Raw genomic sequence first — 23,528 nt, 5'->3', positions numbered from 1 at the left:
GATCAATTAAGAGGAGTTTTTTTCATTTGCGTTTTTGTTTACAGATCGCGCGCGAGTTGTGGCAAACTGTCATCGTGGATTTGTTGAACAGCGTTTGGCATTTCATCATGGAAAGACTCACACCGCAACAACGTCTACAAATTGTTCAACTGTATTATGAAAATCAGCGTTCTGTGACAAATGTTTTTCGTGCGCTTAGACCGCATTATGGTCAACATAATCGGCCTGCCTTAAACACTATTCGACATACCATCAACAAATTTGAATCCGAATATTCATTGGTGGATAATTCTCGACCGAATAGACCACGTCCAGCAAGAAGCATTGAGAATATAGCGGCAGTAGCAGAGAGTGTACGTGAAAACCGCGATGAATCGATTCGGCACCGTTCTCAGCAACTTGGACTGTCGTATGGAACAACTTGGTCAATTTTACGGAAGGATCTTCATTTAAAAGCATACAAAATACAGCTCGTACAAGAACTAAAGCCAAATGACCTTCCTGCACGTCCCCGTTTTGCTTATTGGGCTCTTGAAAAGATTGAAGAAGATCCGCTGTTTTCGAGCAAAATTTTGTTCAGCGATGAGGCGCATTTCTGGCTCAATGGTTACGTCAATAAGCAAAATTGCCGTATTTGGGATGAAGAGCAACCAGAACAGGTTCAAGAGCTACCTTTACACCCAGAGAAAACAACGGTCTGGTGTGGTTTATGGGCTGGTGGAATCATCGGTCCATATTTTTTCAAAAATGATGATGGCCGCAACGTAACTGTGAATGGTGCTCGCTACCGTACCATGATATCGGACTTTTTTCTACCTGAAATTGAATCTAATGATCTCTACGACATTTGGTTTCAACAAGACGGAGCCACTTGCCATACAGCTCGTGAAACAATGACTTTATTGAGAAGTCATTTCGGAGAGCAGCTGATTTCACGTTTAGGACCTGTGAGTTGGCCACCAAGATCTTGTGATATCACACCTTTGGACTTTTTTCTTTGGGGATTCGTGAAGTCCAAGGTCTATGCTGATAAACCAGCTACGATTGAAGCTCTGGAAGCCAACATTACGCGTGTTATTCACGACATACCAGTCGAAATGCTCGAACGAGTGATTGAAAATTGGACCTTCAGAATGGACCACCTTAAGCGTAGTTGCGGCCAACATTTGAATGAAGTCTTATTCAAAAAGTAAATGTCAAAGAATGTCCTTTCAAATGATAAATAAAGGTTTTGAACATAATTAACATTTTTGTTTTTTTTTTAACTATTGAAAAAAGCACCTCATGATTGATCACCCGTTATTTATAAGTTTAATAGGGATAGGCCGGATGGATACAATTAGTCGCAATTAGTCGGATGGATATAGAGTCGCATCGCAGCCGTGAAGATGGTGTTATGATAAGGGGAGGGCGTTCGAATTGATAATTGTTAACTACTAAATGAGGGAAAACAGCTAAAAGCTCTGATATAATCATCTTTTCCCAAGATTCATGAAACATTTGGATCTTTAAACAGGATAATGCATTCAAAACTTGGATTGCGTCGCAAGACATTGGCACTTTAACATGGCCACCGTATTCCCTAAATCTGAACTTTATTGAAAATCTGTGAGAATCATCTCCAAGGATTATGATAATGGGCAACAATTTGAAGACAAAACTGCTTCAACTAGAATCATTAAAACGTACTGGTCTGAAATTTCATTAAGGTATCTAGAGAATTTGTAAAAATTCATTCATCATTACGAAGTAATTTATAAACAAGGTGACAGCTCAAACTATTACGCTTTAAATAATAAATCAAAAAAAAAAAAAACAAAATTTCCTACATTTGTTTTTATTTTTTCTTATTTGGTTAAGGTCTCTATTCAAGTGAACCCATAAATCAAGCAAAATATTACAACTGCATAAGTTGTACTGCTCCGAAATACCGTTAGATGGAATAATACATTGATGCATATTTATTTTCGAGCAAAGTACAGTCTTCATTTGAATTATCAGAAAACCTTGGATTACTACATAGATCGAATGCGGATGCTTTAGTAAACATTTTCTTTCATGAAAAGTATTGGCTCTAATCAAGGGAACCGGACTGTACATATATATATACAGTTATTTAAGCCGGCGGCAGGCACACAACATTCCAGTATTACCCCCCTCTGAGTCAAGCCAGATGTGCTTTTACCGTCGTACGTAGTTACTTTGAATTTCCTGTCAGTACATTTATCAGCTGTGCTTTCCTGTTTGTCTGTCTGCACCTGACTTTGTCGTTGTTTTTTACACGTTTATTAACGTTAAATAATGCTAATGCTCTTGACAATGTGGAAAGTAGCACTCTAACAAAAATGGAGCCCAAAATGCATTATTAAATCTTAAACTAGCATATGTAGTTAAACGAGCATAGTTTTTCTTTTCATCCACACTGCAATCTCAAACGTCGACAATTGTGGTTAACCATTTGCTTAATAGGTAAAGGTTTTTAATGAAAAAACGTACCCAGTGAAAGGTTGTATAACATCTCTGCCCAATTTAGCCTATATTTTTCCTGGATATTTTGGTCAGTGCACTATTACCATGAATGGCATACTGCTCAGAATAAGCTATAAGGAAAATTGCTAACAGGTTGCTATTCGGTATCTATTTAATTTTTTTTCGGAAATTAAAATAACATGTTACTTTCATGTAACGGATGAAACTCACAAATTAGCGACTACAAAATAGTGGTATTTACAAAGGGTTTACAAACGACAATAAATAATAAATTTTTATTTACACTTGCAGTGTTAAGTACTATGTACAAATGTTTTTAATTCCTTAACCCAAAGTGTACACATAAAAAATAATTCAAAATTAGTAGGTTGTGCTATAAATATGCATATAAAATCTAATATCAAGAAACAACATGACAGAAATATTGTGCGTAATATGTAAAGTCGCAATCGCAAACAAAGTCTCCTCCGTGGTCCCCAGAAAAGATATTCATAGAAATACATACATAGGTTTTTGGAAGCTCGCCACATAAAATTCTCAAAGGCAGAAGATTTAATTACTGGCAAACGACGAAGGCTGCCTTTAAATATTTTTCCTACTCTAACCGTATTTGAGGGAGTAAGTAATAAATATGAAATAATTCAGTGGGCTCAAAAATATAGTACATACAACAGTAGAAAAAACGAAATACCAAAAAACGACATTGCTTAAGGAGGGAAGCTGGTCTAGAGCGCAAAAAATGGACATATTTTATGAATTTATTTTGACTCAACAAAGGAATCAATCGAAAATCTGTGAAATAGGTTTAATAATATAGCTTTCATGGTACAAATACAAAATTTTTCGTCTGAATTAATTTCAAAATGGCCGCTGTCCAGCAGTTCTCCTAAGGCGCCTTTTTTTCTAGTGGGTCCATTGCCGAAGACGTACACTCCTTAATTTTTGTCCTGGATGAAAAAATACAATTTTTTTAGTTTCTATATAACAACAGAAAGAGACGTACGTAGGATTTTTTCGATATTTTGTTTTTTCGCGAAATGGTGCACGTTTGAACAAAAAGTTACAATTTTCACTATAAAGAACGACATAAAATTGTTGATTAAAAAAAAACTATGTAATATAAATAAAAAATCCTACGTACGTCTCCGGAGAAAGGTATTTCGAATGTATTGTCAAAATTTCGTAAGAATCGGTAAAGATTTGTTCGAGTTATGTCTTCGGCCAGTTTAAAAAAAGTGATTTCGAGAAAAACGCGTTTAAAGTTGTAAGTAGCGTTCGGGGCATACCTGCGAGGCACTGCCGTCGAATGAAAAATTTGGGCATTTAGCCATTTTTGCTGGCATCCCTCATTTGGTATATTATTTCTAAGACCCTAAAGCACCTTTTAAGACAAAAAAAAATTTTTGGATTTTTTCAAAATTCTAGACCAGCTTCCCCCCTTAAGTAAATTATCACATTCTTAAATCAATATCACATGTATAAATTGTCTTCAGTTGTGTTTAGTTGATCTTCTTTGATTGATCTTAAAATTAGTGAAAAGACACTTTTCTGTAATGTAATATTACACTATAAAACTGATTTATTAAATTTCTGCCATTAACTCACGATGCTTTCCATTTCAATTCAACCGGGCTATTCGGGTCATGTTTTTCGATTTCGATGTAACTCAAATAAGTTGCTCTCTGGTCGAAATAATGAGACACGTATTTTTTTGTTCGCACGAAAAAAATTTTTTCAAGATTTATCGGCAATTTTGTTTTTCGGGTCAAAAACGTAGTTGAAAATTTTTTATTTTGCAAAAACAGAAAAGATTCGAAATTTTTTCGAAATTCAATATTTCAAAAAGTGTTTTTTTTTGTAACTTTTTCCAAATCAAGAGAATACCTCAAACTTCAATTGAGCTGAATGCCCAGTAGCTAAAATGAGTTGTTTTTGAGTAAAAAACCTGTTTCGCACTTTTTGTTTTTTGCAAAATAAAAAATCTTCAACTACTTTTTTGCAATTGTTTCTACATGAAATCGCTCATGCAAGTAATGACGGTCATTTTGAACCCAGAATAGTTTTTTGGTTTTCAAGTATTTAAGGCAGGGCCGTGGAGAGAGTATTCTGGCCCCGGGGGAAACTTGAGATGCGGGTCCCTTCAAATTTTTTTTATTTATCAAAATGCGTATTATATTATAGTGATATAACATTTAAACATTAAAAACTCATTGATAAAATTTTTGATAGAATTAATTATGAAATATTGATTAAAATGAATTTTAGAAAACTCTTCAGCAGATCTGAAATAAAAAACGCAGCTGAAAAAAGTTAAAATTTTGTTATTCATTTTGTGAGCCTTACAAATATTTGAAAATGACTGCCACGATGCTTAGAATTTTGCTTTTCTTGCTTTAGCTGAGGCAAAAGCTCTTATAATATCATCGAAGTCGAGTTTCCTTGCTAACTCAGATTCTAAATACAAAGTTGCCAATCCTGTTACTCGACTCTGAGTTGAACAAGAATGATGGTAGTCTTTGATCCTTGATAAAGCGCTGAACGATCTTTCGGCGCCGGCAACCGATACTGGCAGGGTGCAGAATATTCGCAAAGCAATGCAGATGTTCGGGAACAGAGTATCCAGGTTTTTAGCTGTGATGGCATTGAACAAGTCGAACGGTCGATACTAAAATACAGTAAATGCGCATTCAGCAATTTTGCCAAAAACAAGAGAGCATAGTATAATACGTATTAATAATCAATGTACTATCATGAGACGATTATAAAAAGTATATAAATAATTTTTTCAAGTCATTTCCCTAGTCAATTTCACACTTTTATTTTATTTTTCTACGTTTCGGCAACTAATGCGTAGCACCTTTCAAGAAAATTTTGCTATGTGTAATCACGTTATATTTTGGTAGCATAATCTCGTCAATTATTTCAAGTTAAAAACATATACGTTCTGAACAAGTGAACACTTTTCACATTTTACGTACTTCATGAAACTAGTCATGTTGAATATTTATGTACACTGGATTGTCATAAATATTCAAAATAACTTGTTTTATGAAGTATCTAAAATGCGAAAAGTGTTCACTTGTTCAGAACGTATATGTTTTAAACTCAAAATAATTGACAAGATTACCAGAATGTAACGTTATTTTACACAGCAAACTTTTCTTGAAAGGGGCCACGCATTAGTTGCCGAAACATAAAAAAATAAAATAAAAGTGTGAAATTGACTGGGGAAACGAATTTAAAAAGTTATTTATATAACAACATACCCAGTGAAAAATCAAAAATTTCTAGTCTATAAAAAGTATTATTGCTATCTCTACATTGAATTCTTTATCAACGTAAGGACAAATTGCTTTAAAGAATAACTACGTTTCAAAATTGGTCTTCATTTAAAATACAACTATCTAAATTTAATCTAATCATCACTATAATTATTAATTACCTTATAAATCAGTAGCATAAAATGTTCCATTTTAATAAGATCCTAATAATATACACTTTTGTATCACCATATTATATTTATGTGACGGAACTCTGGTAGAAGTATTATTTACTATATTTTTTCAAGCAGGAAATTTCTTGGAATTACCCTCGAGTCCGGGCCCCTCTGAAAACTCCGGGCCCGGGGGAAAAAGTACCCCCCCCCCCCCCCCCCCCCCCTCCTTTTCGTCGGGCCTGATTTAAGGGCTGTGTTTTCCGGCTTTTTTGCCAAAGCTTTCACAAAATTCTTCATTAGCCTAAGTTTTATGTGCAAAGGGGGGAAAATAACTTTTTTTTCTCAACAAGTGCTTTCTTGATAACGTTGTTTTTTCCCACGACATGCTCCACACGCTTCGGTCAAACTTGTTGAGTGAAATGTTTGTCATCCGCTCTGCTATTCTAAAGGCACAAAAAAAACAACCGTATTTGGCAAGGCCACCCTGCAGACCAGTCAGTAGAGCGACAACTTTCAAGTCACAGCATATTTTCCAGTTATACGAACTGTAGTCAATTGATTGAAGTAGCTCTTTCATTGTCTCATAAGTTTCTTTGACATTCGCAGAATGAGCAACGTTGATCGATGGTTTCTTGTTGCCTTTGTTCAGTAAGACAGCCTTAACACTATACTTGCTACCATCAATGAATAGACGCCACTCGTTTGGATCATGAGTTTCTCCAAGTGCCGCAAACAACTTATTAACATTATTGCAGCAGAAAAAATTTTCTGTTTTTGAGAAATACTGTTCGAAATTTCTATTGCGGTTTCGGTAATACGTTACGTTAGTACCTGCGGTACAGAAGACGGCGCTATCTCTAGGGAGGAGTGGAAGAGGGTAGCGTCCGCCATCTCCGCCGTATTCATGAAGGTAGTGAGGAAAACCATGGACCACCTCCAAGCTGTGAAAGTACTGGATGGCACTACGGTTCTTACAAGAGAATCGTCTGCGCTGACGAATGGTCAGCCTCAATGTATTGGGCGGCAGTGGCCTTGGTCGGAGAGGTATGGAGGGAGCCAAGCTGAAGGTAGTGGACAGAAGGGTTCTACCTGTGCGTCCGCGAGCACGTGTCTAGCTCCCCTCCGAACCCTCTGCTTCGAAGGAGATGGAGGAAATCCTCCGCTATTGTAACCCCAAGCACCCCACGCACAATTGGAGGGTGGTTAAGGTGGAGAAGACTGAGGGATCCTACCGGCAAGCGCTGATTCTGCTGAATGCAGAGTCTCTCAGTCCTCTCCTCTCTACCAAACCGATGCCAGAGCAGATGCCCCTGCACATCCGGAAGTGCTGGGAGAAGCAAGGCCCACAGTAGAGGAAGCTCCTGTGGACATGGAAGTAGAATCCGTCACGTCGGAGGATGACAATGCTGATGACGCAAGCTCTTTACCGGGGTCCGTCATAAGCATCGGGTCGTTCTTCAACAAGGCGGAGGAGGAGAGGCTTCTGGCCTCGGAGAGCGACGACGCTGTCCTTGGGGTGATGGAGAGGATCCTGGAGGATGAATGTTTTTCAGATAAATCTTCAGCACTCTAAGGCGGCGTCCGCCAACTTACTTATCCACCTTGAGCAAGGTGGAGCTGATATAGTCCTGATCCAGGAGCCGTGGCTGAGTAGCAACGGCATTTCTGGGATCAGGACGAAAACCTACAAACTGGTGGCATATAGCAGGACAGGTAAACCAAGATCCTGTATACTCATCAGGAGGGAACTTAACGCATTTATTTTGCCTAATTTCAGCAATGAAGACAATGCGACGGTGAGCCTGGAGGGCCCGGCTGGACAGCTATGGCTGATGTCCGTCTATATGGCACATGATGACGAGGTGGAACCACCTCCGGCGCTGCTAAGGGAAACACTGGCTGAAGCAAAACGCAGGAAAATCGGCGTTATCATAGGCACTGACGCGAACTCCCATCACACCTGCTGGGAAGGTCAAACATCAATGCACGAGGTGACGCATGCAGACGCCTTTTTAACAAGGCTAAAAGAATTAGGTCTCCCTCGGGATGGGAACTGTATAAAGCAGGGCTAGGAATATACAAGTCCGAAATTAGAAAGGCTAAGAAGGACTCTTGGAGAAGCTTCTGCGATAGCGTAGAGGGCTGCCACGAGTTCCAGGTTTAGACGAGTACTTACGAAGAGTTCCGCTCTCTTGGGGTACCTAAGAGACGAATCGGGGCGTTGGGCGATGAGCGGCGAGGAGTCACTGAAGTTACTTCTCAACGCCCATTTTCCGATGGGCCCAGCACCTAGCATCACCGGCCTGGTTAGCATTTCAACTTGCATTCCAGAGCATGGCTGGTTGCTTAATAAGCGTCGCCTGGCTTGGGCCATTGACTCCTTTAGGCCCTTCAAGTCTCCTGGTCGTGACGGCATCATTCCTGCCCAACTGCAGAAATCTGTGGAGGTATCATGCCGTTGGTTGAGCCCCATCTATGCGAGCTGCGTAGCCAGGGGCCATATACCAAGATCATGGAGGGCCGTGAGGGTTGTCTTTATACCCAAGGCAGGCAAGAGCTCGCACGTCTCCCCTAAGGACTTCAGGCCAATTAGTCTCTCATCTTTTTTACTGAAAACCCTTGAGAGACTGATTGACCTGCACATAAGAAGCGAAATTCCTCCGGTTCGGCTGTCGCATACTCAACACGCTTATTACAAGGGTAGATCGGTGGAATCTGCCCTACATACAATCGTGGAAGAGATTGAAGAGTCTCTTTTTCAGAAGGAGCTTGCGGTAGGCGCCTTCCTCGACATTGATGGGGCTTTTATCAACGTCCTCCTGGAGGCAATTATCAGGTCTCTAGGTGAACTAGGGATCGGAACCGACCTTATAAGATTTATCCACAAAATGCTTAGCGACAGAACTGTCACGGCAGAGTGGGGAGGTATCTCCATCCACCGGCAGGTGAGTAGAGGCACACCGCAAGGTGGGGTTCTCTCACCATTCCTCTGGGTTGTTGTTCTAAATGATCTGTTGGAGGAGCTGGTGAAGGGGGGCTGCAGGTAATTGCCTACGCGGATGACGTGGCACTAATTGTTAGAGGAAAATTTTTGGACACTCTGTACAACTTGATGCAGGGATATCTGAATGCAGTTGTTAGATGGGCAACGGATTGTGGCCTGTCGGTGAATCCTCCTAAGACGGAGCTCGTCCTATTAACGAGGAAATATAAAATACCCAGAGCTCAACTTCCTTCACTAGGGGGCGCTCCTCTGATGCTTTCTGATAAGGTGAAGTACCTAGGTATCTCCTTGACAGCAAGCTTACGTGGAAGCCCAATATTGAGGAAAGAGTGAAGAAGGCAACAATCGTCTTGTATGGGTGCAAGAGCGCAATTGGCAAAAGATGGGGCCTCTCGCCTAGAGTTGTTTTCTGGCTATATAATACTTTTGTAAAGCCTATCTTGTTATATGAAGTCATAGTCTGGTGGAACTCACTAGAGAAGACGACATTGGTGAAGAAGCTGGAGAGAGTTCAGAGGTCGGCACTCATTGGAATCAGTGGGGCGCTTTGAACGACTCCTACTCTGGCGCTCAACGCAATGTTAAATGTGGTATCCGAAGATATCGCAGGCAGAATTGCCAGGGCCTGGTGAACTTGTTCACGGATGGATCGAAGTTGTAAGGAAAGGTTGGCGGAGCAGTATTTTGCGAAGGGCTCCCCATCAGACTAAAATTCAGGTTACCGGACCACTGCAGTGTGTTCCAGGCAGAGGTAGCCGCAATCAAGGAGGCAGCTGATTGGCTGCTCAAATGCGTACTAACAGTCAAGAAAGTAAATATTTACTCCGACAGCCAAGCGGCAATAAGGACCTCGAGTCTATGACGGTGCATTCGGAATTGGTCAAGGAATGCTTGACCTCACTTTCGACTGCGTCCGAATTCTTTGACATCAGCCACATTGCGGGAAACTGTGAGGCGGATGAACTGGCCAGACAAGGGGCATGTGAGGTGATTTCCACGAGGAGGGAGAATATAGGGATCCCCCCGACTACCTGCGGTCTGCTCCTGGAAAGATGGGTATCGCGCCAACTCAGCGAGCGCTGGGCAAATACACAAACGTGTAAAGTCGCGAAATCCTTCTGGCCACGTGTGGACCGAAGACGCTCGGGCGAGCTTCTGAGGCTGACAAAATATCAGCTCTCCAATCTAGTGGGTTCTCTCACAGGACACAATGCGCGAGGAATGCATGCTGTGAGACTTGGAATCACCTCGAGTCCTTTTTGTGCTGGATGTATGGAGGATGAGGTGGAATCATCTCAGCACCTTCTCCTTAGCTGCCCTGCTCTGGCGGGGCTAAGATTCAGGAATCTTGGCTCTTACTTCCTTGCCACGCCAGCTGATATAGCTGGCGCTGACATTGAAAATCTGATGAGTTTCATCAGCAGCACAAAGCGGTTGACGCAAACATAGTCATCGTTCATAATCCGCACGATCCTAACCATTCCATCACCACCCCTCCGCGCCCTCTCCCTGCACCTCATCGGTCCTTCCCCTCACCTCACTTCCTTCACAATGCTATCACAAAGGACGAATCCTTCTTCGTCCAAGTGTGCTCACTCCCTGGGCAACCATACCAACCTAACCTAACCTACGTTAGTACCTGATTCCTAATAACCGCGTTCCTGTAGACGTGAAGCTAGGAGTTCTGATTTTTCTTTCGATAAGTTGAGATTCACGACATAAATCGTTTAATGCTATCTGATTACTTGGCTCTGCCTTCTGACTCGATGTGCTTGGGAAACTGCTGACATTCGAAATCGAAGCTGTTTTTAATTATAGTGAGCCTAAAAACAGTTATTTTGCGTGACTCAATACGCAGGCTGGCATGATTTACTTTTGTTCGAAACCGTATTGTATACATCAAAAGTATATACGACAGACGATGAAATTGTCTTCGTTCACATAATATGTTATAACTTCTACAATTTTTCGTCGATTCAGACAAACTTAGGCTTAAAATGTATGTGACAAAATTGTCTTTCAGAAAACCTATCTTATGTCGGTATAAAAAATTTGTTTGTTCCAGAAAAAAGTAAATAAACTTTAATATTTTAGTAAAAAACATAAAATTCCTTTTTTTACTTTCAACAGCTGTTTTGCGAAGACTACGACTTCCATTGACACGAATTATATATTGCCAAGTTGGTTATATGTGTGCTATTCGAAATTTTAGCACTTCAAAGAAATGGCGCACTGTTTTCGAGATTGTAGGTAATAACTGCACTATTGCACAAAAAACAGGTTTTTTGGGACTATCTCGGAAACCGTTCTTTAGAAAAAAAAATTTAAGTCATATTTGGTTTCAGCGACCTCTAATTAGTCTAAAAAACGCTTTTTGGGCGAGGACCATTATTGGTGTAAACTAGTGTAATCAACATGTATATAAATAACATATTCCATTGATCGCCTTTTTTGTTAACTGCGATCGTCACTCCAAATTATCCTTAATCAGGAGCGCCACAATAGTAGTTATATCCACACAGATCACTGTGTTTAGCTAACTTATTGCTAGAGCGCCTCAATATGATTAATATTCCGTATACTCATTTCACGAAGATAGCGCAGGCTTAAGGAACACCTCATGCCCAAAGAAATTAATTTTTTGTACATGTCCAATCACTTAAGAAAATCCGTCAATAACAACTTTATCTACAACAAAAACACCAATCATCAAAGTGCAGTTACAAAAACCAGTTTTTCATCCCCTACCCCTCTGGTCTACATCAGCAGCAGTAAAAGAATACATTATGTTACATCCAAAATCATGTAAAACCAAAATAAGTAAAACTATTCTATTTTACAAGCGACTACTAATCACATAAAAACACACAAATTAAAAAAAAAAGAAATATTTTATACATATCAACAACATATACATACCTTCTACTCAAATATGAACGAGACGGTATCAATAAAACGGTCCGCGGATGGCATATGGCAAAAATAATTTTTTTGTTTTTTGGTAGGACTGTTATAAGCTTACATGGCGAATTTCAGCGTGATATGTCACATAGTTTGTTTTCTGTGCTACTGTAAACAAGTCAAGCTCGAGTGTGTTCTTCGTATAAGCTGCACGTGAATTCTCTGAATGTTTTTATTTTTCTTGCAATACAATGAAATAAGTTGACATTTTTTTGTATTTTATGTTGAAAATGAAATAGAACAAAATATATTAAAATGACTCTTCATATACCCCCATCTGATATGTGTAGTTATTTAATTTTGTATATTAACAAAACGCAAATGTTCTCGAATCGACTGGCAATTGCAGCAATACTGAGCGCATGAGATACCAAAACAAAAATATAAATCCGCCTTGGCGAGACAAACTTCGGAGAAGCAGAAAGGATCTGTGAACTGCAATTATATCGTCCGAATATGTCAGCCAGTGGTCCTAAAGTAAAAGCTCCACTTTTCGACGGCACTGTACCATTCCCGACATTTAGGCTCCAGTTCGAAACAGCAACAACAAATCACTGGAGTACTGCAGACAAAGTTTCTGCATTGGTGGCTCCAGTTAAGGGTTCCGCCGCCGAGGAGGTAGGCAGTTTCAGAAGCCCATGGGGGTAATTATGAGAATGTGATTGCAGCGATAGAAAGACGTTATAGGAGTGAACACAGGCAACAAATGATCCAGATGGAAAGATGAATCGCTGCCAGAGCAGAAAGGATCTGTGAACTGCAATTATATCGTCCGAATATGTCAGCCAGTGGTCCTAAAGTAAAAGCTCCACTTTCGACGGCACTGTACCATTCCCGACATTTAGGCTCCAGTTCGAAACAGCAACAACAAATCACTGGAGTACTGCAGACAAAGTTTCTGCATTGGTGGCTCCAGTTAAGGGTTCCGCCGCCGAGGAGGTAGGCAGTTTCAGAAGCCCATGGGGGTAATTATGAGAATGTGATTGCAGCGATAGAAAGACGTTATAGGAGTGAACACAGGCAACAAATGATCCAGATGGAAAGATGAATCGCTGCCAGAGGACAAATGAGACCTTGTAGGAATGCGCGACAGAGATGGAGCATTTAGCACATATGGTGTATGCGAAAGAATCTGCAAACTTCGTTGAGAAGATGAAGTACCAGTTATTTATAAGGAGTACCCGAGATCTGGACACGAAACGAGCAACATATTGAGCACCGAAAGAGGCGTGTTCGGAAACAGCATCTTGTGCGTGGACACAATAAACAGCAGTTCCCTTGAGCAAGCCAGCGCACAAAGTCCATTGGGTTTGAGTTGAAGAGCCAACATCGTTGGAAGAAACCATGAGCAAAATAATAAGAGAGTTCTTTCCTTACGCAACTCAGAAACTCGGACTTAAAGTGTTACAACTGCGGTAAGAACGGATAAATGACAAGCAATTTCTGTATACAATGCAGCCAACTGTAGACGAACTCAGATGAAAGGAAGTGAAGCGCTGATACTGGCAATAGCACCCCCGATACACAGCAGCCGGTAAACTGAAACAAATAAGCTTTAAGAGGCGAGAACTAGTTTCCAAAACTAACTGCCCCACAGTCTCGGTCTCCCAAAATGCACGGCAAAGCAACAACTTGACGGTAAGAGGAACTATAAACGGTCGATCCCAGGTGCTTCCTCTGGATACCCTCTATCATTCGGTCAGACTGGGTGAACCCTAATGTGGAACCATTCATTAGCTACAAACTTTAAACAGCTACAGGAGAGGAAGCTACGATTTCGGGAAAGGATGTTTGGGAAGTCGTTATTGGAGTTTTGCCAGTAGCTCACATTTTTAATGGCTGAAATCTCGGATGAAGTAATAATTGGTGCGAATTTCATGCTGATGTATGGGTTTATCTAAGATTTGGGTACAAAAGCTCTATCGTATCAAAACGTGGAGATACCATTGAGCTCCGGTACAAGGAGTTGCTTGCATGAAGTAAGAGGGCTATAGAGGACATAAGCTAAGAAACTGCTGGAGAAATACCGGTACATTTTCAGCGGTGATTGTGGAAAGTTTGGAAGAACATCTAATAGACACAGGAGACGGAAAGCCAATTCGCCAAGTTCCACGTCGAGTTCCACTAGCAAAGCGCTAGGAAACAAATCAGATAATTTAATATATGCAGCAAAGTGAGTAGTTTAGACATCGGATACATGATAGATAGCGGATAGATGATTCTTTCGACACCTTATTCGGTGCGAAATGATTTTCCACGCTTGATTTAGTGGTTACTGGCAGGTGAAAATTGAGGATTGCGATCGTGTGAAGACAGCCTTCAGCATAGGGGATGGGTTGTGGAAGTTTTCTGTGATGCCTTTTGGGAGAATGGGCTGAGGAGACTCCACTGGAAAATGTGTTTGGTCTATCTGGATGACATCATAATTATGTGTAAGAACTTTACTGACCATCTGTAAAATTTGGCATTGCCTTTACAGCATTGCTTTGGCGGGTATAACGTATATTGGCGTAACTGAAACTGTTAATTTCAAAATGTCATAACTTTTTTTTAAAAAATCGTACAATAATTTAAAAAAATGGGTTTTAAAGCTAAAGAGTTGTACTATGCGACCCTTTCGTCAAAAATTGAAAAAAAAATTATCAAAAATGGCTAAAATGGCAATTTTTTCACCTTTTAGGCTTCATTTACCAAAAATCCTGACGTGATGGAGCATTTTGAAGGTCAGATTCGTTTTCAGCGCATAAAAAACTACAAGAAACAAGTACAGCCATTCTAGAAACTCACCCTCGCAGGACTGTGTTATTGTAGTGTTGGCGGCATGCATATTGGAAATACTGCTTAATGAACAATGAGTGCTTGGAATGGCGTGGAAATGCATATGTTCTCCATTGGCAAAAGTGCATGTGTTCCCAATCAGTGACTAAACATCCTGGGCCCGTTGAAAGTACTTTCAAATAGGTAATATTGCGAGTTTGATAATTGAGCACCGAATGATATCCTTCATGGTATGTGTATCAGCTGCGCGAACGCGGGTATCCTTTCCAGGTATAGAGTTGACAACACGTCCCATTTGCCAGTGATGCGGTCGTCCACTTCCATCACCAGCGATGGCAAAAACTCTGTTGCCACTTGGGCCGATTTTTCAATATATTTGAAGTTATCTGGTATAGTTCGCTCCGGGAGATTTTTCAGAGATTGCCGATGACGGTGGTACTATGTATAAGTTAACACAGCGGTACTGGCATGGTGTTCGAGTCGACAAACATACATGTGTGTGATACATACATACATATATGTACGTTTGTACGACGATGGCTGGCCGTCAGCATCGGTCAAGTCACTTTTGGTTATTGCCGCTGTGACTATCCCACACCTTGCTTAAGTACTTTTTCTGTATGCCGACGTTTCGCATTTTGCCGAAACGAATCGTGCGCATGATACAGCCGAAAGACTCGTCACTAAAAAAGCACTTAAGCGCGGTTAGTTTTTAGGATAATTAGACAGTGTAAGTGTAAGTGGAGTGAAGTGTGAATAAAGTGAGAATAAAAAATGAAAATTAAAAGTGTTTCATTTAACTTATATTAGACTGGTCGTAACTTTTTTTTTGTGGAAATCCATAAATTTTCGGGTCTTAAAACATGAGGTTAGGAGAAATGAAAAATGGTGTAATTTTTTAACCCGATCCGATGATGCCGTGCCCATTTGATCCCAAAGTATGGACAATTTCAAAAAATCACAATTTTTACAAAATTTTTTTTTGTTTCCAATTTATATAATTTAATTTAATTTAATATGTATGTAAAAATGAACAATAAGTAATTGTCAAATTTGTAGTTTATAGTATTTGTATTTAGGTAAAAATGAAGAAACAGTAATTATAAAATTTATAGTGTACAGTATTTGTATTTATGTCAAAATGAACGTCTTCGCTTTACAACTGCTTCACAACTACTGACTATTCGCTTGTTCACTCATGTGACTTCTGCTCCTTGTCGCAGGGTTGCCATTTGTCACATTCGGTCATCCTGTTCGTCATCTGTCCCAGATGACCAAAGCTTCATATTGTCGACGCTGGTATAAGTAAGGTGCGGCCCAACGAAATCGGCTGCTTTTTCTACCTCGTACCGCCCATTACCTTTATCTTTGACCACGCTATAAGGCCCGATGAACTTGTTCCCCAACTTTTTATCTGAAAACTGTGTTACTTTTATCGCCACCAAATCCGCCTTTTGATATCCCTGACTACTTTTACGCCTTCTGTCGAAATTTCGTTTATACACTTCTTGAGCGGCTTGGATATTGATTCGAGCCTCCTCTCTTAGTTTGTTGCGATCCCCTTGGAATGCGACCAACATTTCATCTTGGAGCAACTTAATTATATCGGCAGACATTTCGTTTCTCATTTTTACATCAAACATAATTTCGTAAGGTGTAAATTTGGTTGTTGTATGAACATGTGCGTTAATCGCTTTTTGCACCATCGCTGTATAATTATACCATTTGGCTGAATTATTAGCTGACAATTTTGCCAACATAGAAAGTATAACCCTATTGACGCGTTCAATTTGTTCGTTGCCTCTCGGGACACCCGTTGTTATTGCAATATGCTCGATTTTATTTTCCTTGCAGAAATCTTTAAACAAATTTGATAAAAAAGCTGATCCTCTGTCGCTCACAATTCGTTGCGGATTCCCAAATGTTGTAGTCCATGTTTTTAAATGCTTTACTGCTTCCTCTGCGTCCGTTGACTTGGTCGGAAATATCCAAACAAATTTCGAAAATCCATCAACAATCGCAAAAATATACTTATAATTCTTCGCCGTAGGATCTAAAATTCCCAAATGGTCAATATGGATAGTGGAGAGTCACCCTTGTCAATACAATGCAGGAAGTCCTCTTGCTTTCCCAACTTTCGATTATGTACTATGCACTCAATACAATTCGAAATATGCTGCGTTACCTTTTTTTCGAGATGCGGTATAAAATAATCTTGTTGAATTACGTGCATCGTTTTTTGTGTGCTGAAATGGCCGAAGTTATGAACATTTCTTATAATTTCCTTTTCCATACTTCGTGGTACAACGAGCAGTTCTAGGCCCTTTAATTGTTTAAATAAAACTCCGTTTTTCAAAACATAGTCAGCGTAAGGTTTCTGTTCGAGAACTGCAGTTACTGCCTTCAGATGTTCATCATTTTGCTGCGCTTTGCTTTTATGTGTGACTCGATTACAATAACCGGATAGCGGCTTAAGTTATCTACGTGTTCCATTCTATCTGCTGAACGATGCTCAATATTAAAATCAAAATCTTGTAAGTACATGAGCCACTGAACTACTTCACGTGGCACATCTTTTTTGGCAGCTGTCTGTTTAAACGCTGCGCAATCTGTTATTAGGTCGAACCGTATACCCATCAAATAATGACGAAGACGTTTCGTCGCTAGATATTTTTCTTCTTGTGGTGACGTCTTTCGGCTCCAGTAAAACACCGGATGCCACTTGCTCTCATGCTGCTGCACCAATGTTGCCCCAAAGCCATGCTTTGATGCATCGACATGAAGTTGAGTTTTTCCGTTTTGTTTGAAAATCTTTAAAACGGGGTCTTGAGTAAGTGCTGCCTTCAACTTCTGTACTGCTTGCTGTTCTGTGACACCCATTACAAATGCTGCATCTTTTTTCAATAACTGCGTTAGTGGCCTAGCTTTAGTTGCATAATTTTGGATAAACTTTCTAAAATATCCAGTTAATCCTAAAAACGCTTGAACTCCTCTAATATTTTTCGGCATAGGAAAATTTTTAACAGCTTTTATTTTATCTTTACCTGGCCATATGTTGCCATTCTGAATTTCGTGCCCCAAGAAGCTTATTTTATCTCTTAAGAACTTACACTTAGCCCATTTAATTGCAAGCCGTAAGGTTCTGCTGTTTGCAACACTTTTCGCACATTTGTAAGGCATTCATCGCTTGTTCGACCAAAAACTACTATGTCGTCTACATACATTTCCATTATTCCCTCGTTTATAAGCTGTTGAAAAATATACATAACGTACCGAACGAACACCGCAGGTGAGTTGCAGAAACCAAATGGTGCCCTAGTAAATTCATATAAACCCCCTTTCGTAACGAATGCCGTGAACTTTTGGCTACGACTTTGCTAGCTATATTTGCAGTGGATTCACGCACTATACCCTTTTCTAACCATTCCTCAATTTGCTTTTTAACAACGCCACGCTCTGCTCCAGACATTCGAGTTGGACTCTCATTAAAGTTTAGTAGATTTCCCTTTGTAACAATTCTTAATTGAATAGGGTGTACAGCAGGGTTAGCAACCGGTTTATAATTATTGATTAATTTCATTACAACTTCTCTGTACTGTGGTGCAACGTCAATTTCGTGCCCCGATTCTACAACATTGTATACACACTGAAATGTCCCATCGTGCTTCTGATCAATTTTTTCAGAAAAAAAATACCCATCGGAATTAAATTCCAATTGGAATTGCTGAATGAAATCGTAGCCCACAATCACCTCGGAACTTATATTGCTGTCAGCTATAACAAGGAATGTATGATCGGATTTTATCTTATCCACCAAAACTTCTGCTTTGAGTGCACCTTTAACCGTAGTTGTTACATTTCCCAAACCATACAATTTCGCCGAACTTTTACTCAATTCCAAATTGCTAAAATGTTTCTCATACACAGTATCATACACGCCAGTATCAATCAGACATGAAAAATATTTGTTGTTGATCTGCATTCTCTTGTTTCTCTTGTCATTCGTTATTATGCTTACTGTCCTCTTCCCGTTCGATTTGTCACAATTTTTTGCAATGTGCCCACTACCATTGCACTTGAAACATTTTCTCTCTGCTTCGCATTGTGACCGTGCGTGTGAAGTTGACCCGCAGTTGAAACAATGTTGTTTCGAAACTCCACGCAGTTCGCTGCCGACGTCTCTGCCCTTCTGCGCTGGCTTCGCGTAGTTTTGTTTTTGCTCTACCAGGTTGTTGATTTGATTACCGCTCATCTGCTGTATAACTTCGAAACGATCTCGCAGCTCTTTAAAAGTTTTGGCGCTATATAAAGGGTATTTCAAGTCGTCACGTACCTTTAGACCATCCACGATATATCGAATGACTGATTCATCTTCCACCGTTCCTAGCGCTGCTAGCTTCCTCATTTGAAGTACGTACTCGTGAAAATTCTCTTCATTTCTCTTTTTCCGTTGTATCAACTTCTGATGAACGTCGGCACTGCTAAGTATCACGTCAAACTCTTCGACTAGTGCTTCACGTAAAGCTTCGTAGTTTGAGACGCTGACCGTTTCGAGGAACAATTTGGCTGTTCCTCTCATCTTATTTCTTGCATTCACATACTTCTGTTTTTCCGTTAAATCGTACGCAGACGCATTTTCGTTGAAATTCTCCAGCCATGTTCTGATTGGAACTGTTATACCGTCATAATCTGGTATAATTTTTGCAAATTGTTCGACTGTTACGCTCCTATTGGCTTCTAGAATTCTTAACATTTCGAGAAATTCAACTGAATTTGCCGAATTACTGCATACACTTGATGTTGACTGCATATTGTTCACGTTAAAATCTTCAGACTCTATCAACTTTAATTTAATTTTCTCAACTTCCACTGAAATTTTTGCTGCTGACTTTAGCTTCGAATCGTCTTCTTCCCCTTCTTCTTGACTCTTTTTTGTTGCTTGCGGCTTCCCACTTTTTTCAACTTCCAACTGAACTTCTACCGGTTTCGGTTCTACTTTTTTCTCTTCGACTTCTAACTGAACTTCTGTTCCTGCTTTACACTTCTTTTTGCTTGATCTACATATAGGCATTCTCGAACATTCTCATGCTTCGACTTCTTCTTAGTATTTCGTTCAGAGGTTGAGCCCCCATGTAAAAATGAACAATAAGTAATTGTCAAATTTGTAGTTTATAGTATTTGTATTTAGGTAAAAATGAAGAAACAGTAATTATAAAATTTATAGTTTACAGTATTTGTATTTATGTCAAAATGAACGTCTTCGCTTTACGACTGCTTCACAACTACTGACTATTCGCTTGTTCACTCATGTGACTTCTGCTCCTTGTCGCAGGGTTGCCATTTGTCACATGTATATACTTAATATATATATAATTTAACTTTATTTATATAATTTATTTTAATTTAATAAAATTTTAATTATAGAATTAGATTGTCTATTTAATGAGACATGTTTTGGCGTAAGACGGATACAATTGTCTGTAGTGCTCAACAACTTGCAGTAAGTACTGTTTGTCTTCTTCATTATAAATAAGCGATCTATTGTAGTCTGTGATCAATTTCAAGGCTCTCTCTGCAGCGTCATTAACTACAGACAAATGCTGACAAATTCGTTTTCCCGCTATATAGTCTTCACTTTCTTACCATGTTGAAGGATCTGATTCCAAAAAACTTGTTTCAATTCCTAAGCGGGTAAAGAATGTTTTAGTTCTTGATGAAATAAAATCATTTATATTCTTGCTGCCGTAAAGCGTTATTTCTGACATTGTTGCAACAACTCTCTTTGGAACAGCATCTTCCTTCTGGTTATCGCTAGTAATTGCTTCCACCATTTTTCGCTTAATATGTGAAGGAATTTGATCATCAAAAAATGAAAGGCCAACCGCCTCTTCCGACAAATACCATAAATGATTTTTAATTTTATGTAAAAACGCATTGGATACATTCTTATCGAAACATACAATAACATCTTGAATGAGCTTAACGTCATTTTGTGGAGCAGCTATTGGATCCACACAACGAAACCAATATGGAACGTAGATGCAGGTTAAAAAAATACAAACGCTTCTTAGACTCTTTCTCTCTGAAGTCGTTAACACGAATTGCTCGCGAAACAGAAACATTTTGTAGCAATATAGGCACTTCGACATAAACCTTGCGTGTGATGTTGCACCAGGTGACCGTACTTGTGAAAAATTTGGTACGTCTTCCCCAACAAAGAGCAACGATAATTGTAGTAATTCTTTATAATCGGCACGAGTGTGGTGACTATTTAATGTAGTTAGGCAAAAATTCTTAAATATTTCCACTTCAGCTATTGTAAAGACTTTCCGAACTTCATTTTCCGATATTCCACTTTTGAATGACTTAGAATTAATGTTTTTCCAGCTGTTAGAGAAACGATTGAATAAAGGAACTTCCGGTGCTGATGATTTGCCAAAATTTAGTTCGAACACTGCTTTGACTAGCAACTCACTAACATGGTGACGACAGGGAAAGAAAAGTAGATTTCGGCCCAACCTTTTTTGAAGCAAGAACGCTGCTCCATTATTAACTCCCGTATTAGCAGCTATTGTATCAAATGATACAATTTCCACTAAATCATCGAGCTTCTACTTGCACAAAAAATTATGTATTTCTGCAGCTATTGCATCTCCCGTTGAACTTTCAATTTTTGGTATCCCCAGCAGTTTTTCCATATTTTCTCCTGTGATAACGAGAGACAATCTATCTTTCTTTTCTGTGCCTCGGATTTCTGCAAGCAGCTTGCCATCCCAGTGAAGGACAAAAACGTCGGGAATCTACAAACAAGTAAAAAGAAAGGTCAAGAATCCAAAATCTTATAAACATATTCAGTAAAACCATTACATTGAATCCATTAATAATCTCTTGAGCTTGTCTGCGACGATAATCTCTCCTCATCGAATGTAATGTTGTTCGATTAAGAATTAAATCTTCCATTTTTATTGACGGCGTTCCATTAACACTTTGCATGGTATTTATGAAGGCAACAACCGTTGCACTCACCAAATGCATGGCATCTCTTGTTGAGAGGTTACATTTGTCCATGCATGCAAGCATTCTATCATCAATAAAATTAATTTTTCCTCGATTTGCCTTTTTCGGTAGTAAATTAATGTTACTTCCGTCTGTATCTTCGCCTTCATTCATATCTTTTTCTGCATTTTCTTCGCCAGCTGAAATATCCTTTTCAGCATCCTCGGCATCAGAGACTTCAAGAGGATAATTAGCTTCAAATGGGATCAAATATTAAAAAAAAAAGAACCAGTAAAGCTTAACTTTAATAAACTTACTATGAACTAAATGCTTTTCAACGCGCTTTCTTTCTTCTTCCATTCGTTGCTCTTTGCGTTTTTCTTTTCTTGTGAGTACAGTATCGGCCCCATATATACTACCTGGACGTCCTCTATTTCTTTGGAGCAAAAGAAAGTCTTTATCTTCCTGCATTTTCAGAATTTCAGCTTTTTTTCCAAAATTCAATCGTGGCACCAATCGTGTATTTCATACTGCTTTCAAAAGTCAAGTTTTCGTGCCTCATTTTGTAAAACAATAATTGGAGCACCTGTTTCATTGATGGCAACTTGGCCCCCAAAATAACACTTTCACATTCACCCACAAGAAATATTTTTTGCTCAGAACGTAATCTTTTTTTCGGAATGCCTGATGATGATTTTGAACTCATTTTTTCACTAACTTATTACTTTTGTACTATTAAACGCATAAGACAGCTGAAACTGAATAAAAATGCAATGCCATAGCCTACCAATTCAAATATCGAGAAAAAAATGCACACTGAATAAGAATGCAATGTCAAAGCCTACTAATTCAAATGTCGAGTAAAAATTCAAAACTTTTAGCGTATTCAGCGAACACAACAATTGATGAATTGTTTAGTGATCACCAAAGTGTTGATTATGAAACAAATTTTTATTTTTATTATTATAGTGAAGTGTGAAAAATTATTTAAAAAGTACCTCTGCATAAAATTTAAAAATAATTATTTCATTTAGCAGCTGGCTCAACACACCGTTCATAAAACACAATTTCTATTACTCAACTGACGGTGACATATTTTTCACGTATCACTAATCTGTTATGTGTGCTGAAAGCGCATTTTGTCAGGTGGCTTTCGCGATATAAATTGGGCCATGCCGCAATAAAGTAAACAAGATCATTAATTAAAATCGCATCACATCAATAAATATAAGATTCGAACAAAAAAATTGGAAACGAAAAAAAATTAGTAAAAATTTTGATGTCTTTCCAATTTTCCATACTTTGGGATCAAATGGGCACGGTTAGACATCATTGGATCGGGCTGAAAAAATATACCGTTCTTTATTGCATCTAACCTCATGTTTAACGACCCGAAAACTTTTGGATTTTCAATTTTTATTTTTCTCCATACAAGCTGCGGCCAGTCTAATGTATATGTTGACATCGCATTCATCATGCCTCGATTCAAATGATATTTGGCGGATTTAGCAGCGGTCTCCCAAATGTCTCCGAAACAGGTTCTCTGGGAACAATAAGGGGGAAATTAATTAATTGTTTGCTTATAAAAAATAAAAGATTTCAAACCAGTAAGTGTGCTGCAAGCGCCAACGAAATTTGTTGTGTTGTCGCAAAATATCTCGAATGGAAGCCCTCTTCGTCCGATCATCCGTCTGAGTGATGTAAGAATGCACCTGTCGGAAGATCTGAGACAATCTCTGTATGTAACGTCTTTGTCGCGAAGCAGACAATTACAGCGATTTTAGCCTTGTAAGCCCCTGATGTGTAAATAAACATTTATTGGTTCAAAAATAATCGATTCCTCAGAAGGAGAATGGACGTGAT

At 39.2% G+C, this 23,528-nt stretch overlaps 2 protein-coding genes across 2 annotated transcripts in view; one reads left to right on the top strand and one right to left on the bottom strand.

The window, feature by feature from the left end:
* Positions 1 to 17,041, top strand: part of LOC129250518 (glutamate receptor ionotropic, kainate 2) — a 201,193-nt gene extending 184,152 nt beyond the window's left edge. Inside the window, exons 8-9 of the mRNA XM_054890139.1 lie at positions 14,572 to 14,655; positions 17,033 to 17,041. Of these exons, the coding sequence (XP_054746114.1) occupies positions 14,572 to 14,655; positions 17,033 to 17,041 (93 nt within the window). The remainder of the gene's footprint in view (positions 1 to 14,571; positions 14,656 to 17,032) is intronic.
* A 31-nt stretch (positions 17,042 to 17,072) lies between these two features.
* LOC129250517 (uncharacterized) lies at positions 17,073 to 19,740 on the bottom strand. The gene is made up of 2 exons (XM_054890138.1): positions 17,943 to 19,740; positions 17,073 to 17,593 (listed from the first exon to the last, which is right to left on the bottom strand). Exons 1-2 carry the CDS (start codon positions 19,738 to 19,740, stop codon positions 17,073 to 17,075), a joined length of 2,319 nt encoding a protein of 772 aa, XP_054746113.1.
* Between the last annotated feature and the right edge of the window lie 3,788 nt (positions 19,741 to 23,528).

The sequence above is a fragment of the Anastrepha obliqua genome, chromosome 6, assembly GCF_027943255.1.
Source record: "Anastrepha obliqua isolate idAnaObli1 chromosome 6, idAnaObli1_1.0, whole genome shotgun sequence".
Taxonomy (NCBI): Eukaryota; Metazoa; Arthropoda; class Insecta; order Diptera; family Tephritidae; genus Anastrepha; species Anastrepha obliqua.
Note: the sequence above shows the minus strand (reverse complement) of the source record. Positions and strands in the feature narration are given on the sequence as shown.

Excerpts from the sequence above, each read along its gene's own strand:
- LOC129250517 (XM_054890138.1), bottom strand. The coding sequence starts at position 19,740 with ATGCCTATATGTAGATCAAGCAAAAAGAAGTGTAAAGCAGGAACAGAA. Across the intron at positions 17,594-17,942 it reads TCACCTGCGGTGTTCGTTCG|CTAGGCCACTAACGCAGTTA; the intron begins GTACGTTATGTA and ends ATGCAACTAAAG.